This window comes from Ictidomys tridecemlineatus, chromosome X, assembly GCF_052094955.1.
Source record: "Ictidomys tridecemlineatus isolate mIctTri1 chromosome X, mIctTri1.hap1, whole genome shotgun sequence".
NCBI classification, from domain to species: Eukaryota; Metazoa; Chordata; class Mammalia; order Rodentia; family Sciuridae; genus Ictidomys; species Ictidomys tridecemlineatus.
In genome coordinates, this window is record NC_135493.1 from 2,193,971 (window position 1) to 2,212,678 (window position 18,708).

General features: G+C 47.0%; 2 protein-coding genes and 1 non-coding gene across 6 annotated transcripts in view; 2 read left to right on the plus strand and 1 right to left on the minus strand.

Moving 5' to 3' along the window:
* Haus7 (HAUS augmin like complex subunit 7) overlaps positions 1-11,038 on the plus strand; it is a 28,255-nt gene extending 17,217 nt beyond the window's left edge. For 3 of the 4 annotated variants that reach the window (XM_005340590.5, XM_013365340.4, XM_040286863.2), the window contains 2 exons: positions 13-127; positions 10,801-11,038. In XM_005340590.5, coding sequence (XP_005340647.1) covers positions 13-127; positions 10,801-10,871 — 186 coding nt within the window. In that variant the 3' untranslated portion in view covers positions 10,872-11,038. The remainder of the gene's footprint in view (positions 1-12; positions 128-10,800) is intronic. The other variant, XR_005734493.2, reaches the window with a different exon arrangement.
* On the minus strand, positions 3,760-3,833 carry Trnat-ugu (transfer RNA threonine (anticodon UGU)). The gene has a single exon. It is a non-coding gene; the product is annotated as a tRNA-Thr (tRNA).
* Positions 11,039-11,189: 151 nt separating the features above from the next.
* Positions 11,190-14,582, plus strand: Trex2 (three prime repair exonuclease 2). The gene is made up of 2 exons (XM_005340589.5): positions 11,190-12,986; positions 13,596-14,582. Exon 2 carries the CDS (start codon positions 13,630-13,632, stop codon positions 14,338-14,340), a length of 711 nt encoding a protein of 236 aa, XP_005340646.1. The 5' UTR covers positions 11,190-12,986; positions 13,596-13,629; the 3' UTR covers positions 14,341-14,582.
* The last annotated feature ends 4,126 nt before the right edge of the window (positions 14,583-18,708 follow it).

Sequence of the window (18,708 nt, forward strand, 5' to 3'; positions counted from 1 at the left end):
TTCCCATGCCAGCTGTTGAAAGCAGTTGTGGAGGTGACCAATACCTCTGCAAAAGCTGTGGAGATGGTGAAGAAGCAGCAGGACGAGCAGATTTCTTGGGGCAGCAGCAGCTCCGTGATGAGTCTAGGTATGTGACTGCCACTGACAGGGAATGGGGGCAGGTGTCCCAATGCATGCCCAACACTCACTTGGCTCAGGACTCTACTAGTCCTTGGGGAGCATTTGAGGACTGGCCCTTTCGTTTTTTCTTTTTCTAATGCATGTTTCCTTCCCTGGAGAAAAAAAATACTCTCAACAGATTATAAAATAAAGACATTCATAATAGAAAATTGGGATAATCCAGAAATGTACAGAGGTATAATGACAATCCAGAGGTGGTCAGTGTTACTGTTTGGAGTCTGTTTCCTGCTATTCTTTCTCCTATTGTCATTTTTAATTTTTTATAACTTAAGTGTAATCATTACATATACAGTTATTTGTTTCCTTTAACTTCATTTTATATGCCCTTTTCCAGTTTTCCTAGTAAAACTTTTCTTTTTTCCTTTGGGTACCAGGGATTGAATTCAGGGGCACTTGACCACTGCTAGCATCCCCAGCTCTATTTTGCATTTTATTTAGAGACAGGATCTTACTGAGTTGCTTAGTGCCTCACTGTTGCTGAGGCTGGCTTTGAACTCATGATCCTCCTGCCTCAATCCCCTGAGCCACTGGGATTGCAGGCATGTGCCACCCTACCTGGCCCTAGAAAACATTTTTACTTGTCAAATACTATTCCACTCAGGCATTTGCTGTAATTTGCTAAACATTTTCTATTACTGAGCCTGCAAATCATTTTCATTATTTTCTATTGTATATAAAAATAATGTAGAGTTCTAATGTTGGGTAGTGCTTTGTTAATAATGTCTATATGGTGGGACAGTAATTTTTGTTTAAAGAATTAGTTACAATGACATGAGGGAATGCATACTATAAAGTGTTAAAGGAAAAATCCAGAAGAAATCCTTGAAGGAAATGAGCAGGATATGGACATTGATTTTTCTTTGTGTTGGAATCAGTTTGTTTATCCTTCTGTTTGTATTTGTGTTTGTATCTGTGTGTATGTATTATTTATTGTGGTGCTGGAAATTGAGTGCTTTACCACTGAGCTATGTCCCTAGCCTTTTTTGTTGTTTAATTTTGATACAGGGCCTTGCTAAGATGCTGAGGCTGGTCTTGAACTTGTGATCCTCCTGCCTCAGCTTCCTCAGTTACTAGGATTATAGGTGTACACCACTGTGCCTAGCTGAATTTAATTTTTTTTTTATTGATTGTTCAAAACATTACAGAGCTCAAGACATATCATCTTTCATACATTCGACTCAATTGGGTTTTGAACTCCCCAAATACATAATACAGACTCACTTCTGTTACATACTCACATTTTTACATAATGGCATATTAGTGACTGTTGTATTCTGCTACCTTTCCTATCCCCTACTATCCCCCCTCCCCTCCCCTCCCCTCCCATCTTCCCTCTCTACCTCCTCTGCTGTTGTTCAATTCTCTCCCCCTTTTTCCCCCCACCCCCTTGCCCCTCATAACCTCTTATAATTTTGTGTATCACTGAAGGTCTCCTACCATTTCCATATGTTTTCCCTTCTCTCTTCCTTTTGAATTTAATTTTAATTAAACTTTTTTTTCTAAATTTTTCTTAATTGTGGAAATATACAGTCAGAAAAGCTTTTTTTGTTTGTTTTTGAATAAGAAAAATAGCATTCTGGGAAGAGTCTCATTTTTCAGATCCATAATGATCAACTGGTTTGGATATTTTCCCTGTGCTATATCAAACCCAAATTGATGATTTCTAGGACAATGGTGTGTGACCCAGGTGGAGAACAGAATGTAGCTGTGATGTACTGTCAAGGTCACTGCTGACCTTAGTAATAATTCTTTGTGAGATTTGTCTACATCATCTGTGTCTGTAATCTGCTCATTTCATTGCCATGTGGCACAGGCCAGCAAGCTTTTTCAGTAAAAGACCAGATAGTAAATATTTGCAACCTTGCAGGCCACATGGTCTCTGTGACACTTCCTCTTCTCTGCTTTGCTAGTGAGAAAGCAGTTCTCTGGGATGAATAAATGAATGAATGTGGCTGTTTCAGTAAACTTTTACTTATAAAAATAGGTGGGGCTGGGGATATAGCTCAGTTGGTAGAGTGCTTGCCTTGTGTGCACAAGGGCCTGAGTTCAATGCCCAGCACCACAAAAAAAATCAGATGGTCTATACCTTGTTGACTCCTGCTATATAGTGTGCCACCTGCCTACATGGCACTGTGTCTGCTGTTCCCGGACATGTGGGTTCTTTCAATTTGGGGGTCTTGTGAATAATGCTGCCATGAATATTCTTGAACAAATCTCCTTGTATACACTTGCCAGTTTCTCCAAGATGTCATCCTTGGAGTAGAATTCTCCTCCTTGCCACGTTGCTGGTCCATGCATGAGCCATCTTATTGCTTCATGTCTCATCAGTACTTGCCATGTTTTGCCTTGGTGATGGGTGCTATTTGGTAGGTGTGTAGTGGCCTTTCAGTGCAGCTTTAGTTTGCATTTCCCTATTTACTAATAGGATTGTGCTTTTTCATACTTTTTTTTTTTTTTTTGCAGTGCTAGGGATTGAACCCAGGGGTGCTATATTGAGCCACATCCCCATCCCTATTTATTGCTTTTTTCCAATTAATTAATTAATTTTGTGGTACTGGGGACCTAACCCAAGGATGCTGTACTACTAAGTTACATCACCAGCCCTTTTCATTTTTTGTTTTGAGACAGGGACTTACTAAATTGCTGAGACTGGCCTCAAACTTGCTATCCACCTGCCTCAGCCTTCCAAGTCTCAGGGATTATAGGTGTGTGCTACCACTTCATGCATTTATTTACCATTGAAGTTTTCTCATGTGACGTGCCTGTTTAACTATTCATTTTTATATTGGGTTGACTTGTCTTTTTCTCCTTGATTTGACCCCTTTTTGTATTATAGATACAATTTCTCAAATGTAAAATATCTCGTGGATATCTTTTTTCTTTTCTTTTCTTTCTTTTTTTTGGTACCAGGGATTGAACTTGACCACTGAGCCACATCCCCAGCCCTATTTTGTATTTTATTTAGAGACAGGGTCTCACTGAGTTCCTTAGCACCTCACTTTTACTGAGGCTGGCTTTGAACTGGCAGTTCTCCTGTCTCAGCCTCCTGAGCTGCTGGGATTATAGGAGTGCACCACCATGCCCGGCTCTCATGGATAGCTTTTGTTTCTTACTGAAGAATACTTTCCTATTTCAGCTATCATCTTCCAAAAGATTTATAGCATTATCTTCAATAGTGAGGTTAGTAATCTTCCCATAGTTGATCTTTGAATGTGGTGTGAGGTGGGGGGTCTAATTTCATTTTTTTCCTATAAGGATACACATTTGTCTTGGCACCATTTAATGGAAATCCACTCTTTCCCAACTGGTCTATAGTACCATTGCCTCTGTTAGTTATTTAGTGTCCATATGTATGGATTTTTGGGTTCTCTATTCTTTTCTATTTCTGTTTTCTTTCTATCCTTGTATCAGCACCATATTTAACAAGATTAGAAAATATGTCAGGTACAGTGGTGCGTGCTTGTAATCCTAGTAGCTTGGGAGGCTAAGACAAGAGAATTGTGAGTTCAAAGCCAGCCTCAGCAATTTACCGAGGCCATAAGCAACTCATCAAGACCCTGTCTCTATTCTTTTTTTTTGTGTGTGGTGCTGGGGATTGAACCCAGGACCTCGTGCATACAAGGCAAGCACTCTACCAACTGAGCTATATCCCCAGCCCAAGACCCTGTCTCTAAAGGGGCTGGGGATATAGCTCAGTTGGTAGAGTGCTTGCCTACCATGCATGAGGCCGTGGGTTCAATCCCCGGTCCCACATAAAAAAAAAACCAAAAGACCCTGTCTCTAAGTAAAATATTGAAAAAGGGCTGGGGGGTTGGGGGCTGGGGCTGTAGCTCAGTGGTAGAGCGCTTGCCTGGCATGTGTGAGGCACTGGGTTTGATCCTCAGCACCAATTAAATATAAACAAATAAAGGTATAAAAATACAATAACATCATTAAAAATGGCTGGGAATGTGGTTCAGTGGTTAAACATTTCTGGGTTCAATCCCTGGTACAAAAAAAAAAGTCAAAGCAGCAGGTGTAGTGGCACACGCCTGTAATCCCAGCGGCTTTAGAGGCTGAGACAGGAGCATCACAAGTTCAAAGCCAGCCTCAGCAACTTGGTAAGACCCTAAGCAACTTATTGAGGCCCTGATTCAAAATAAAATATAAAAAGGGCTGGGGATGTGGCTCAGTGGTAAACGCCCCTGATTCAATCCCCAGTATCAAATATAAATAAATAAAAGTCAAAATAAACCCAACAAAAGAAGGTAAAGGTAGTTTCTTTATCTCTATCAGTGCTCCCTTCTTTCTTCCCTCCCTTCCTCTCTCCTTTTCTTTCTTGTGCTGGAGATTGAACCCAAAGACTTATGCATGCTAAGAGAGCATTCAAGAGCTGGGATTATGGCTCAGTGGTAAAGTGCTTGCCTAGCACGTGCAAGGCCCTGAGTTCGATCCTCAGCACCACATAAAAAAATAAATAAATAAAACAAAGGTATTGTGTCCAACTACAACTAAAAAAAATAAATATTAAAAAAAGAGAGATGGCTACGACCTACATGCTGTGGGGTCGGGCTCCAAATTCCTCAATAGGACACCCATAGCACAAGAGTTAACATCTAGAATCAACAAATGGGACTTACTCAAACTAAAAAGTTTTTTCTCAGCAAGAGAAACAATAAGAGAGGTAAATAGGGAGCCTACATCATGGGAACAAATCTTTACTCCTCACACTTCAGATAGAGCCCTAATATCCAGAGTATATAAAGAACTCAGAAAATTAGACAATAAGATAACAAATAATCCCATCAACAAATGGGCCAAGGACCTGAACAGATACTTCTCAGAGGAGGACATACAATCAATCAACAAGTACATGAAAAAATGCTCACCATCTCTAGCAGTCAGAGAAATGCAAATCAAAACCACCCTAAGATACCATCTCACTCCAGTAAGATTGGCAGCCATTACGAAGTCAAACAACAATAAGTGCTGGCGAGGATGTGGGGAAAAGGGTACACTTGTACATTGTTGGTGGGACTGCAAATTGGTGCAGCCAATTTGGAAAGCAGTATGGAGATTTCTTGGAAAGCTGGGAATGGAACCCACCATTAGACCCAGCTATCCCCCTTCTGGGTCTATTCCCTAAAGACCTAAAAAGAGCATGCTACAGGGACACTGCTACATCGATGTTCATAGCAGCACAATTCACAATAGGAAGACTGTGGAACCAACCTAGATGCCCTTCAATAGACGAATGGATAAAAAAAATGTGGCATTTATACACAATGGAGTATTACTCTGCATTAAGAAATGACAAAATCATAGAATTTGGAGGGAAATGGATGGCATTAGAGCAGATTATGCTAAGCGAAGCTAGCCAAGCCCTAAAAAACAAATGCCAAATGTCTTCTTTGATATAAGGAGAGTAATTAAGAACAGACTAGGGAAGAAGAGCACAAGAAGAAGACCATCATTAAACAGGGTTGAGAGGTGGGAGGGAAAGGGAGAGAGAAGGGAAATAGCATGGAAATGGAACGAGACCCTCAGGTTTATACAAAATTACATACAAGAGGAAGTGAGGGGAAAGGGAAAAATAATACAAAGGGGAGGAATGAATTACAGTAGGGGGGGTAGAGAGAGAAGAGGGGAGGGGAGGGGAGGGGAGGGGGGATAGTAGAGGATAGGAAAGGCAGCAGAATACAACAGACACTAGGATGGCAATATGTAAAGCAATGGAAGTGAAACTGATGTGATTCTGCAAGCTGTATAAGGGGTAATATGGGAGTGCATAACCCACTTGAATCAAAATGTGAAATATGATATATCAAGAACTATGTAATGGAGGGGTAAGACAAGATAATACAAATGGAAGAAATGATTTACAGTAGAAGGGGTAGAGAGAGAAAAGGGGAGGGGAGGGGAGGGGAGGGGGGATAGTTGAGAATAGGACTGACAGCAGAATACATCAGACACTAGAAAGGCAATATGTCAATCAATGGAAGGGTAACTGATGTGACACAGCAATCTGTATACGGGGTAAAGTTGGGAGTTCATAACCTGCTTGAATCAAACTGTGAAATATGATGTATTAAGAACTGTGTAAGGTTTTGAACGACCAACGATAAAAATAAATAAATAAATAAATAAAAAAAAAAAAGAGAGAGCATTCTACCTCTGAGCTACACCCCAGTCCTAGTTTTAGTAACAGCTTTAACTAAGGTAAAATTCATATAAATAAATTTATAAAATTATATAAATTCATAAATTTATAAAATTATAAATTTATAAAATTTACCCTTTTAAAATTGTACAGTCCAGTTTTTTTTTTTTAGGATATTCACAGAATCACATAATCATTACTACTATCCATGTCTACAATATTTTCATCACTCATCTCTATGGATTTATTTCTTCTGGATATTTCCTGTAAATGGAATCATACAATATGTGGTCTTTTGTTTCTGTCTTCTTTCTCTGGGCATAGTGATTTCAAGGTTCATCCACATACTACATTTTTTGGGGGGGGTGGTACCAGGGATTGAACCCAGGGGTACATAACCACTGAGCCACATCCCCAGCCCTTTTAATTTTATTTTGAGACAGGGTTTCACTGAGTTGCTTAGCGCTTCACTAAGCTGCCGAGGCTGGCTTTGAACTCATGATCCTCCCTCAGCTTCCCAAGCTGCTAGGATTACAGGTGTGCACCACTGTGCCTGGCTGGCCGGCCTCTATAGGTTTTGATATGAAACTAGATTTTAATTTTTTTTTGGCAGGGGATACCAGGGATTGAACTCAGGGGCACTTGACCACTGAACCACATCCCCAGCCCTATTTTGTTTTTTATTTAGAGACAGGGTCTCACTGAGTTGCATAGCACATTGCTTTGAACTCATGGTCTTCTGTCTCAGCCTCTTGAAGTGCTGCAATTACAGGTGTGTGCTACCACGTCTGGCTCAGATTTTAATTTTATTGAGGATCCTTTTATGTGAGAAATGTCTTCATTCTTCTTTTTTGTTTTGCAGTGCTAGGAATTGAACCCAGGCATGCTCTACCACTGAGATATACCCCCAGCCCTTTTTATTATTTATTTATTTTTTTAACTTTAAGACAGGGTCTTGCTAAGTTGCTAAGCCTCTGGAGTAGCTGGGATTACAGGTGTGTGTCCATGCTTGGCTTCTTCACTTTCTTTTTTTCATAATTGTATTGGACTCTGAATTTTGACAGTTTGGTTATGATGTGTATTTATGGGTCACCTTGAGTTTATTTGATTTGGAGCTCTTTGGACTTTTAGATCTGCAGATTTCTGTTTTTCATCAATATTTAGCCAGGCACTTGACAAATCTTCCTTCTCTACTTTTTTCTGGCTTAGGGCCTCAAGGTCAACTGGAAGGAAGAGCTAAGGACTTTCATTGGTCTCCCCTGGTCATTCACATGGCCTTCTGAAGACTATTAAGAGCTTTTCAGAGTGCTGTGGACAAGCTTGTTCCTTAGTCTTTCTTTTCAGGCCTTTTGGTTAGTCTTTTTTTTTTGCCACACTGTTATACATCACCTCAGGCAGCACCAACCAAAGCCTTTGTCTGTGAATGTTTTCCACTAATGTGTCCCCAAGTAGTGGCTTCACATAGCCTCTGAGCCCCCTCCCAAGACTGTCAATGGATGAACTCTCCAGCTGGCTCTCTGCTCTGACAATTGGCCTTCTTGCCGCTCTTGTCCTTGGCACTCACCTGCCACATGTAAACCAGACACTTAGGAGTCTATTCATTACTGATTGAATGGCAACTGAATCCTCCATTTTAAAATTTATTATAGCATTTATCCTAATCACCACTGTCACTCTGACTCTTGCCGCAGTCTGTATAATTGCTGTTAGTAAAATGCTTATAATCTATACTGTCATTATTATAATAATGATTACTAGTATGCTTAACAGTATGCCATTTCACTGGTCACCAGGGAACAACAGGACTGGTGATAGGTGTGGCTTTTCAGAGTGGCACTCTTTATGTCTAGGCTGTGTGAACCAGACAGTGCTGGCCCTGGCCCCACACTTCAGTGCAGGGAGGTGGCTGCTCACCCTTGAGCTCTCCGCAGCCTTGAGGTTCAAAGCCAGGGCTCCTGACAGCTCTTGTCAGTGCTGCTTTATGATTTACTTTAAGACATGTTCTTAGACTCTAGACATGCTCAGAGAAAGGAGCCAGTATCATATCCAAGCCAAAGTGCACTTGGAATGGTCCTTTGCTTCTCACCTGTCTCCCAGCATGCACATTAGGGCCTTGGTCTCAACCTCCTAAGCCCCACCTCTTGGAAGGATTTTTGTTTCTACCCCTACCAATCTGGGTGCCAGTAGCTGAGCTGTGTTGGTGACATGTCCTGGAATATGAAGTGAGGGTTTGTGTGAGGTGATGAGTGCACCTGCTGTGAATGGAACTACCATGAAGTCACATTTAGAAGACAAAGCAACACTGTCAGTGCTGAGAATGAGGGAGTGTGTCAATGACCCCAACACAAGAAAGATGTTTATAGCTATAGACAGTAGGAAGGGAGTGGGAACCATTTGCCTGATGCCGTGCCTGGGGAAGCTGCGGGGACAGGACAGCCAAGGCAGCAGTGCTAGGGGAGCTAGTCTGCCTGGTGGAACTTGCCACAGTGGTTCCAGGGCCTGGCTGCTCTAGAAGCAAAGCAGGTGAAGCAGGCCTGTAGAGAGGGGACAGCTACATAGGCAGATGCCCCCCAGCAAGATTCTAGCCTGCCCTGGTGTGAAAAAAAAATGATGGAGCCAGGACATGGGCGGGGCACAGGGGCAGCCTGCCACCTAGGCTCCTCTCCCCAGCCCAGCAACTATCCAGGGTAGGGGATGAACACTAGCACCAGGAAGAGATGAGGCCTGGGCGTGTAGGAAATCTGACCTGGAGAACTTTCAGAGAAAAGACTGAGCACTTGCTCAATGTGATACCCAAACACAAAGACCTAGCAGTGAAGAAAGGCAAACGGGCAACACATGTCTAAGAGTGGGGGGAAAAGCCAGAAAATGAGTACGAGGCTCAGAGAGGTAGAGGCTGGATGGAGGTGGCCAACTGTCTCTAGAGCCAGAGAGGAAGGGAAGCCTTGAGTGGGCAGAACTGAAGTGGGTGAGTCTCCACACCAAGTCCAGAGCAGATGGAACCCAAAACATGCAGCCCGGGACTCATGCCATCAGGAGTGCCAGGACCAGTGACCTGAGGGCAAAGCTGCCAGAGAGAAAGCTCAAGCAGGGCCTCAGGAGCAGCCATGGGGGCCAGATGATAGAATCTCACAAGGGCCAGGCACAATGGCACACGCCTGTAATCCCAGTGACTCTGGAGCCTAAGGCAAGAGGATCACAAGTTCAAAGCCAGCCTCAGCAACTTACTGAGTCCCAGTCTCTACATAAAAACTAAAAAGGGCTGGGGATGGAGCTCAGTGGGATAGCATCCCTGAGTTAAATCCCTAGATCCCCCCTCCACTAAAAAAGTAAGGACCAGGTAGGTGGCTTAGGGCCTCGGATACTAGACATAGCCAAGCTCTCGGAAAAAATCAAGGCAAAGCAGCTGGAAACATGCCAGGGTTTGATAAAGGCAGATGCCACCCAAACTAAAGGCAGGTTGGAATCTGGGAAAACACCATCTGCAGAGAGGAGTGGATTGCCACAGGAAGCCCTCTCAACTGGCATGCCCTGGAAGTACTGGTGGCAATTGGGAAGGATCCTCAGGGCAAGGTTCAGAGTGGCCAAGCACATCCCCTCTCTGGAAGGAGAAGTCTTCCACTCAGGCACACCTATGTATGAGTCTTGAGCTCCAGAACCACCCTTGGGATGGGCAGAGGATGACAAATTTAGGTGATCACTAATGTCTATGTTAATGACCTTGAAATGTGCAAGGCAAAGTACAGCTGAGGGTGGGATGTCCTCCCAAGGAGAAGGTAGGGCTGGGGAGTCAAATTGGTAGAGGAAGAAACAGGTTTGTGTTTACGTTAGGAAAACTCAAAGATAGAACTTAGCTCTGGGTGGGAAAGGGCAACTGAAGCTGATGGCTGGGGAGGCCTATGCAGTTACTGGGTACATCAGCTATAGCCCTTCCCTCCTATGCAAGCTGGGTATCTCGTGTAGTGAGTGTAGTTCCAAGCAGGGTGGGGTGGGCAGCAGAGTCAGGAGCTCTTCAGCTAAGGTCTTAGAGCTGGCTGTTCCATATCACTGGGTTAATTATTATGCACACATTATTCATCTGATTAAAATAGACACATCATCATCAGTCAGAACAAGCCCCGGCTTCTCACTGCATTGCATCCCCTGGGCTCTGGGGTGGCTGGCAGGGGCAAGGATGTGACTGGCCTGAGCCTCGGCTCCATGCTGTAGTCAGTGTGACCCAGCCCAGGACTCTGAGCTGCTTGCCTGGCACTTACAGTAGTTTCTGGGCACAGTAGCTACTAAGACTGGCACCTAGGTTTCAAGCCCCATGGGGGCTAGGTGGGGCCCCCTCCCTGCCACTCAGTTATGTCTGAGAGGGAGGATGCGGGCCTCAGGTGGGAGCCAGGAGGCGATCCTGGGAGGTGCTGCCCAACACTGCCTTTGCCAGGCCCAGAAGCACTAGGCTCACTTTTCTGTTTGTGTTTTTCTTTCCTCTGCAGCCACCAAAATGGATGAACTAACCCAGAAGTATAAGGTCTTCAATGACAGTCTGCAAAAAGGCACAGGATAATGCAGAAGCAGGAGGCCCTCCCAGCACGCTTGCTGGAGAAGTGGTTCCAGTACCCATTGTGCCTCCATTTGTCGGGTGCCTTCAGCTTTTTGGGAGGGTGGGTGGGAGGGCAGAGAGGGCCAGGGCTGTTTGAGCTACAAAGAAAGGAAACCTCAGACTCTTAAGAAGTTGCCTCCAGCCTGCTCTTTGCTTCTGCCTTTTGGGTCCCTTGTCTCCCCTCTGGCCTGGGCTACTGAGCTCCCTTCCTGTCCGTAGTATCACAGGTCTGGGGTCTGCTGTCCTGGTAGGCCTGGGCCCTGCCTCTACTCCTTCCTATCATTACCTGCTTAAACTTGGCTATGCCTGGTGGGCGTGGGCCCTGCCCCTTGCCTGGTGCCTTCACTCCTTCCTGTCATTGCCTGGTTAAGTTTGGCTGTGCCCAGCCAAGGCCTCCACTCACCATGCATGCACCCGTCTCCCTGCCACCCCTGGCCTGTCCCCATTCCTGTGTGAGCACTTCTCATAGCCCCTCAGGAGCCCTCATCATGCGCCTGGGAGACAGCTTGTCTATTCCTTCCTCCCAGGGTGCTCAGCATCTATTGGGGAATTCTTGATGTGGCCTGACTGGTTGTCCAGGAAGCTGCTCTCTGGGCTTCCCAAGATGACCCAGTATCTCTCTGAGCAGTGTGCCTGTCACAGACACCTCCCTTCCTTTGAGCATGGGAACAGGAAGGACTGGTGGGGCCTGAGGGAGGGGGCTCCCTCCTGCCTGAGGCTGCTCTGCCTACTCAACTCCCTGCACCATCGCCTTTACTCTCCCAAGTTCTCCTATGGGCACTTGAGGCAAGGAAGCACCAGGGAACCAGGCACCAGGCCCCCTCCTGCTTTCACCTGGGGTGGCCCCTAGATTGCTGCTGTGGGGGGACAGGCAGACCCGTGCTCACCACTGTCCGGGTGAACTGACTGCCTTGCAGATCAAAGGACACATGAGGGTTTGCACTGGGCAGAGAGCAGCATCCTGATGCCCTCCCTATTCCCTTAGCAGGAGATTGGACCTGTAGTGTGTCCACTGCCAAATGCTGGCATGTTGTGCTCTGGAATGAGGTTCTTGGGATTCTACACGCTTCCTGGACCAGGGATGGTTCTCTGGCCATCCTCCTATCTTGATGGTGCCCTTCATCCGGAGCCAGGTGGAAAAGGGGTCCCAGGAGCTGGGCTTTACTCCTATTCTGTGATCCTGGGGCCACCTAGCCCCTACCCCCCCCCCATGTTGCATGTTCCTATAAGTGGAAGAATCTGTACAGGCACAGGCCAGCCTGTGGGGCTTGCTGGGCCAGGCCCAACCACTTCTCCAGCCCAGCAGAGTTGCTCCTGCCTCACCTCTTCCCTCCCTGACAGCCTCTGCTCAATGCTTGTTAGACATCATGGGTCATTTCAACCTGGAGCAGATAAACATCCCATTCCCCTTCCTGATGGAAGATGAACCCACAAGGTGGGTGAGCAAAAGCCAGGCAGTGTCTATACTGGGCACATCCCTGAGGCCACCCCTGGTCATTAGGGTGACCCAAGCCTGTTCTTAGCACCCCTCCCTCTTCATAGGCCGAGTGAGACATGTGGGTGCCTGTTTCACTGTTGAGGTCACATTAGGACAGCCTGGTCCCCAGTGATGGGGAAACCAAGGCCTGGAGAAGGTGACAAGTCTGTGTGACATGTCCATCATGGGGCTTGGCATCAAACTTGGGTCTGCCGGACCTGGTAGCTGCAGCCTGACCCTCATCAGACTCAGGCAGGACTATAAGTAGAGGGCACAGCCTTCTGCCCCACTCCAGCTTCCTTGTACCTGTGAGGACACGTTTCTGCAGCCCATGGCAGCACTCTTCACTCACCAGAAGCCTGCGTGTGGCCAGAGCCTGCTTCCCAATCTGTAAACACGGGGCGTGTTTCCCAGTGGTGGTGAGCTTGAGAGGGGGTGGCAAGCGAGCCGGCCACACAGGTCCTGCGGCCTCAGGCCTCCTGGTTGCCCAACAAGCTGCTGGGGGCGGGCCACAGCTACTGATTAAAGGCTGCCTCAAGCAGCCTGTGTGGAGACAGGTGTCCCGTCCTGCAGCCTAGGAAGCCGGCCAGCGCCTGCCCCAGGTAAGCCAGTGTGGTGGGGTTGGTGAGGACTGCCTCTGGGAGCCAGGAGGCAGGCAGAGGCCTGTTTAGAGCTAATATTGGAGGAGGAAGGCTAGGACCACTGTGTGGGCTTTCTTGGGTGTCTGCTCCCAGTCTTGGTATCTACGAAGTGGCCAAAGTGCCATTCCTGGGCTATATCTGCCTCCCAATGTCCCTGGAGGGAACTGCGGCTAGACAATGGCCTGGCAGCAAAAGGCAGAGGGAGGGCTTGGGACTAGGATCTGGGCTCTGTAGGCCTTCCCTTTCCTCTGTTAGGTGGTAGGAAGTGTGGCTGGCTAGGGAGAGATGTGAGGGATAAAGGGGGATGGGTCCCTAGCAGGCCCCTTCCTGGACAGAAGTTAACAGGTCCTGATCACTGGGTCCCAGCCCTGTAGAGGCCCATTCAAAGTCTCCTTGGATGTAGGCTTTAGATATCACTTCTAGAGCCAAAGCTCTGTGAACTGGAGTGGGGGTAGCAAGGAAGTGAAACCTAATGGGATCAGAACTTTGACCAGAGAGATGGCTGTGGGTAACAGGGCCCAGGTGTCCCCATCTCTTTAGCATTCAGATTTATGCCTCTTACTCTGGCAGCTCTAGGCCTCACTGCCCCTGTGAAAACATCACCATGTCTGAGCCAACCCGGGCTGAGACCTTTGTCTTCTTGGACCTGGAAGCCACTGGGCTCCCCAATGTGGATCCAGAGATCGCCGAGATATCCCTCTTCGCTGTTCACCGTTCCTCCCTGGAGAACCCTGAGCGTGATGAGTCTGGCACCCCCATGCTGCCCCGTATCCTGGACAAGCTCACATTGTGCATGTGTCCAGAGCGCCCCTTCACTGCCAAGGCCAGCGAGATTACGGGCCTGAGCAGCGAGGGCCTGGCGCAGTGCCGGAAGGCTGGCTTTGATGGTGCTGTGGTGCGGACACTGCAGGCCTTCCTGAGCCGCCAGGAGGGCCCTATTTGCCTTGTGGCCCACAATGGGTTTGACTACGACTTCCCTCTGCTCTGTACAGAGCTTCAACGCCTGGGTGCTCACCTGCCCCGGGACACTGTCTGCCTGGATACGCTGCCAGCATTGCGGGGCTTGGACCGTGCCCACAGCCACAGCACCCGGGCTCAAGGCCGCAAGGGGTACAGCTTGGGCAGCCTCTTCCACCGCTATTTCAATGCTGAGCCAAATGCAGCCCACTCAGCTGAGGGCGATGTACACACCCTGCTCCTCATCTTCCTGCATCGCGCTGCTGAGCTACTCGCCTGGGCAGATGAGCAGGCCCGCAGTTGGGCCCACATTGAGCCCATGTACACACCCCCTGATGGCCCAAGCATTGAGGCCTGATTCCACCTTACCAGTTCATCCAGGCTCTGTGGCCTGGAGCTGGTCCTCACCAGGGAGATTTGCTGCCCTTTATCCTAGTTCTTAGCTGGATGAGCCCAGGCCTGGTTGACCATAGAGCCCAAGAACCTTTAAGCCCACCTCCAGGCCTATACACCGTCTTGGTGGCCTGCATGCTCTTGCCGTTGGCAGCTTTGGGGATTCCATTCTTCCCCTCTTTCTCAATAAACATCACTAACTACTTACCTGCTGACTTACTGGCCAGACCTTGAGGCCAGGCTCCCTGCCTAGGCCTCCCATCATCCTGTCTAGAGGGCAGGCAGGGAGCTGTGCCTGCCAGAGAAGAGCCCCCAGCTTGCCCCACTGTGGTCTGTCCCTGTGGGGATGTCAGAATCCATGCGCTACTGACCCTGAGCCACTGGCTGCCTTCCTGGCTTGTCTTAATGTCACCTTGAGTATGCCTCTCTGTATTGTTGCCCCGGAGGTCTAAGAAATGAACGAACAGGGTCTTGGATTGAGCAGCTTCAATATGTGCCAGGAAGGGAGATGGAAGGGGGATCTGAGCCTAGAGAATTGGCACCTATCAGGATGCAAAGCCCAGTCCAGCACTCAGCCATTGTGGGGCCCATCCAGAGTTGTCTCTGTGCTGTGAAGTGGTAACAGGGTGAATTGATATGGGGCACTGGGAGAAGGGAGGTGCCTCCTATCCACATGCAGGCATAGTACATGTACATGCTGCGCCACAGGAAGTCCACGGAAACATGTGGGAAAGGGGTGAAAGAGGAGGTTATGTTGTAAAACTGACCTGAGGCGTGGAAGAGGGGTAGGTAGCCAGCACAGAGGGCACTACCCAGAAAGGAACATATCCTGGGCCCCACTTCTAGAGGCGCAGCCCTAGGAAGGCTAGGAGGGCACCTCACTAGCCAACTCAGCTGGGCTTTGGGTTGCTGGTTAATCTGTCTCTGGAGCCCCACCCCGAGGCACTCCCATCTTGCAAGGAGGTGGACAAGGAGAGACCTGTCACCCAAACGCTGGGGTAGGTAAGAAGGGGTGGAGTGGCCACATCTAAGAGTGACTCTCACAAGCAAAGCCTCCAGCCTTGAGCCAGCCAGGCCCGTTTGGGGAACCCTAAGTAGGTCAAAAAGTCTAGGACTTCTGCAGTATGCAAGGTGGCAGGATGATAAGGACAGAACAGAGGCAGCAGCCACACCAGATGGTCCTCATGGCCTGGCTGGAACCGAGCCTGATGGTAAGGGTGAGCTACAGATGGTTGTAAGCAGGAGAGGGCAGGATCTGATTTATGTGTAGTTTTCAGTACCTCTCAGGCTGCTATGTGGAGAATGAAACTAGAGGAGGTATGGGGAGGGTGACAGTAAATAAGAGAGAAGTAGAAGGGTTAGGGATATGGAAGGAGAGTCATCAGTCTGGTTAGGGACAAAATGGTGGGGACAGGGGAGGGATGTAGTAAGGGGAAGCCCTGCAGTGGCTAGTTTGGGATTGGGCTCAGTAACCGGGTCTTGTCACAGCCAAGCTTTCTGATCAGAGCTGTGCCTGAGGGAGTGTTGCAAAGCCAGGGCTGGGCGGCGGGGCCAGGCTTCAGAGAAGCTGAAGGAGTAGGGGGTACAGGGTCTCCCAGAACTGCCGACCAGACAGTTTGTCCCTTTTATCTGTTGGCTGGGCTCCAGGTGGGTAGCCTGAACCAGCAGGTGGTGCCCTTGGAATGCTGGCCTTACTGCTGACTCAGTCAGAGGGTGCTCAATGCCAGGTCGTGCAGAGAGAAAGACTGCCCAATCTGTGTCAATGTTGCCTCTGCAGGGTGGTCTCCAGTTTGTGTCCTCCCATCCCTCCAGGACCAAGGAGCCTGTCTCTCACCATTCTGGGCTCCCTTGACCTCATGGTGTCCTGGCCTCAGGCACCCTCCCTGAGTTGGTGCTCCCCCGGACCAGCCAGGACAAGCGTTGTGCTTCCATGTAGTGTAGACAGGCTGTGACCTGCCTCCTGCTGTTTCAAAGCAGTGTTGTGCTGATAAATGTGTAGCAACTGGCTATCCAGGAAAGGCCCCGGAAGCATTTGTATTTATATTTGTATGTTTGTGCCTGAGCTGTGACAGCATCTGATGAACAAATGTAGTTCCCACATAAATGTTGGCTGAGATTCTCATTTATCTTAAGGTGAAGGTAAAACAACGAGGCAGTATGTTGGAGTATCCTTACTCATGGTGATCATAATGTCATGGTCACAGACAAGACATTCTTCAGTTTGATCTGTATTATTAACATTTTCCCCATCATTTGCTAAGTCTAGGCAATTAAAAAAAAGCAGAAATAAATTGCTGAAGGTGGACTTGGCAAGAGATTTTACATAATATGCTAGACCTTCCATTTCCACCATGCAGATCTTCTAGATGAACAGCAACACATAGAAAAACATGGTCAAATAAGATGTGATGGTGGGCTGGGGTTGTGGCTCAGTGACAGACCACTTGCTTGCACATGTGAGGCACTGGGTTTGATCCTCAGCATCGCATAAAAATAAATAAACAAAATAAGGATATTGTGCTCATGTATAACTAAAAAATATTTTCAAAAAGATGTGGTTGGTTTTGAGTATCATCTTTCTTTTTAATAAATGGAAGGTGCTCTTGCTACATACAACAGTTTGGATGAGTCTCAGAGCAATATGTTGAGTGAAAGGAGCTGTGGTGTGTCCTAAGAGCCAACTCCAGAGCTCCAGCTTGTCCCTGGCCTACCACCTGCCCCTTGCCAAGCTGCATTATTGATTGACATGAGACCATGGGGGATATCTGCCCATGGGGACGTCGCTGTGATAACAAGAGCATACCTGGGGAACATTTGACACAAGCCAGTCGAAAACAGAATTATCCACAGAGAGAGACAAACACTAAAATTAAAAGGCCATAAGCATTTCTAGATTGTCTGTGCAAGAGACAGTGACAAGAACAGTCATAGCTCTTAGTTATAGAGGCTGGAAGTTCAAGACCAAGGTAATAGCAGGCTCAGTATCTGTTGACAGCTCCCTTCCTCATGGATAGTACCTTCTTGTTGAGTCCTCATGTGGTGGAAGGGACTAGCTCACTCTGTGGGGTCTCTTGTATGGGCACTAATCACATCCATGGGACTCTGCCGTTATGATCTACTCACCTTCCAAAGGCTGCATCTTATGATATATAACCTTGGTGATTAGATTTTAAAATATGAATAGGGGGCACACTCAGACCATAACACACAAAGATACACAGACACAAGTTTCCATTTCCCCCCATGTATACACACCTCTAAACCCCCACGTACTCCCACAACCCGTTCACGCACATACACACATACATGCCCCTCATTCCCACATATTCACTTATGATTTTGTATAAATGGCATTTTACTAGATGCTGCTTTTTAAAAAAATCATAAAAGCCTTTGTTGTTCGAGTTTTTCTTCTTGTTGCAGCACTGGTCGTTGACCCCAGGGGCACTTTACCACTCAGCTACATCCTAAGCCCTTTTTTAGAATTTCAAAACAGGGGTTTGCTAAGCTGCTGAGATTAGCTTTGAACTTGCTATCCTCCTGCCTCAGTCCCCTGAGCTGCTGGGATTATAGGCATGTGCCACTACACCTGGCATTATTATTTTTGTTTGTTTTTGAGGCAGGGTCTCACCTTGTTGCTTATCTTGCCCAGGCTTACACCTCTTTATTTTCCTGACTTGGTCTCCCAAGTCACTGAGATTACAGATATTTGCCATTATGCCTGGAATTTTTAATGATTTTCTAGTTGATTTCCTCTAGGTTTTCAAATGTATTGCCATCATTCTATTCTTTTGTTTTAAGTAGAAATTTTAAAGCAAGTGAGCAGAAATTTTATTAAAAAGTAAGAGAAAGATTCAGAACTCCTGGTGTAGCATGCCTGGGAAGAGGGAGAGTGTCCCATGACTCTTCTTCAGTATCTGTACTTATGTCTCCTTTCCATTGCTGGTCATATGTTCATGTGTGGTTATTTTTTACTTAACAAGGATCGTAAGAGATTCATACATTTTAAAGAAGAAAACAGTATTTTTTTGGTACTAGGGATTGATCCCAGGGGATGGATCTTAACCACTGAGCCACATCCCCAGCCCCATTTTGTAGTTTATTTAGAGAGAGGATCTCACTGAGTTGCTTAGGGCCTCACTGAGTTGCTGAGGCTGGCTTTGAACTTGTGATCCTCCTGCCTCAGCCTCCCATGCTTCTGGGATTACAGACATGTTCCACCATGCCTGGCAAAAAACAGGATTTTGAATTCTTTCTCCTTTTTAAATTATCTGCTTCATTAACTTCAGCTTTTATTTTGATTAATTCCAACAATAAATTTTCTTTGGTTTAG

Bases quoted from the DNA above. Each gene is read 5' to 3' on its own strand.
- Trex2 (XM_005340589.5), top strand. From the start codon at position 13,630: ATGTCTGAGCCAACCCGGGCTGAGACCTTTGTCTTCTTGGACCTGGAA.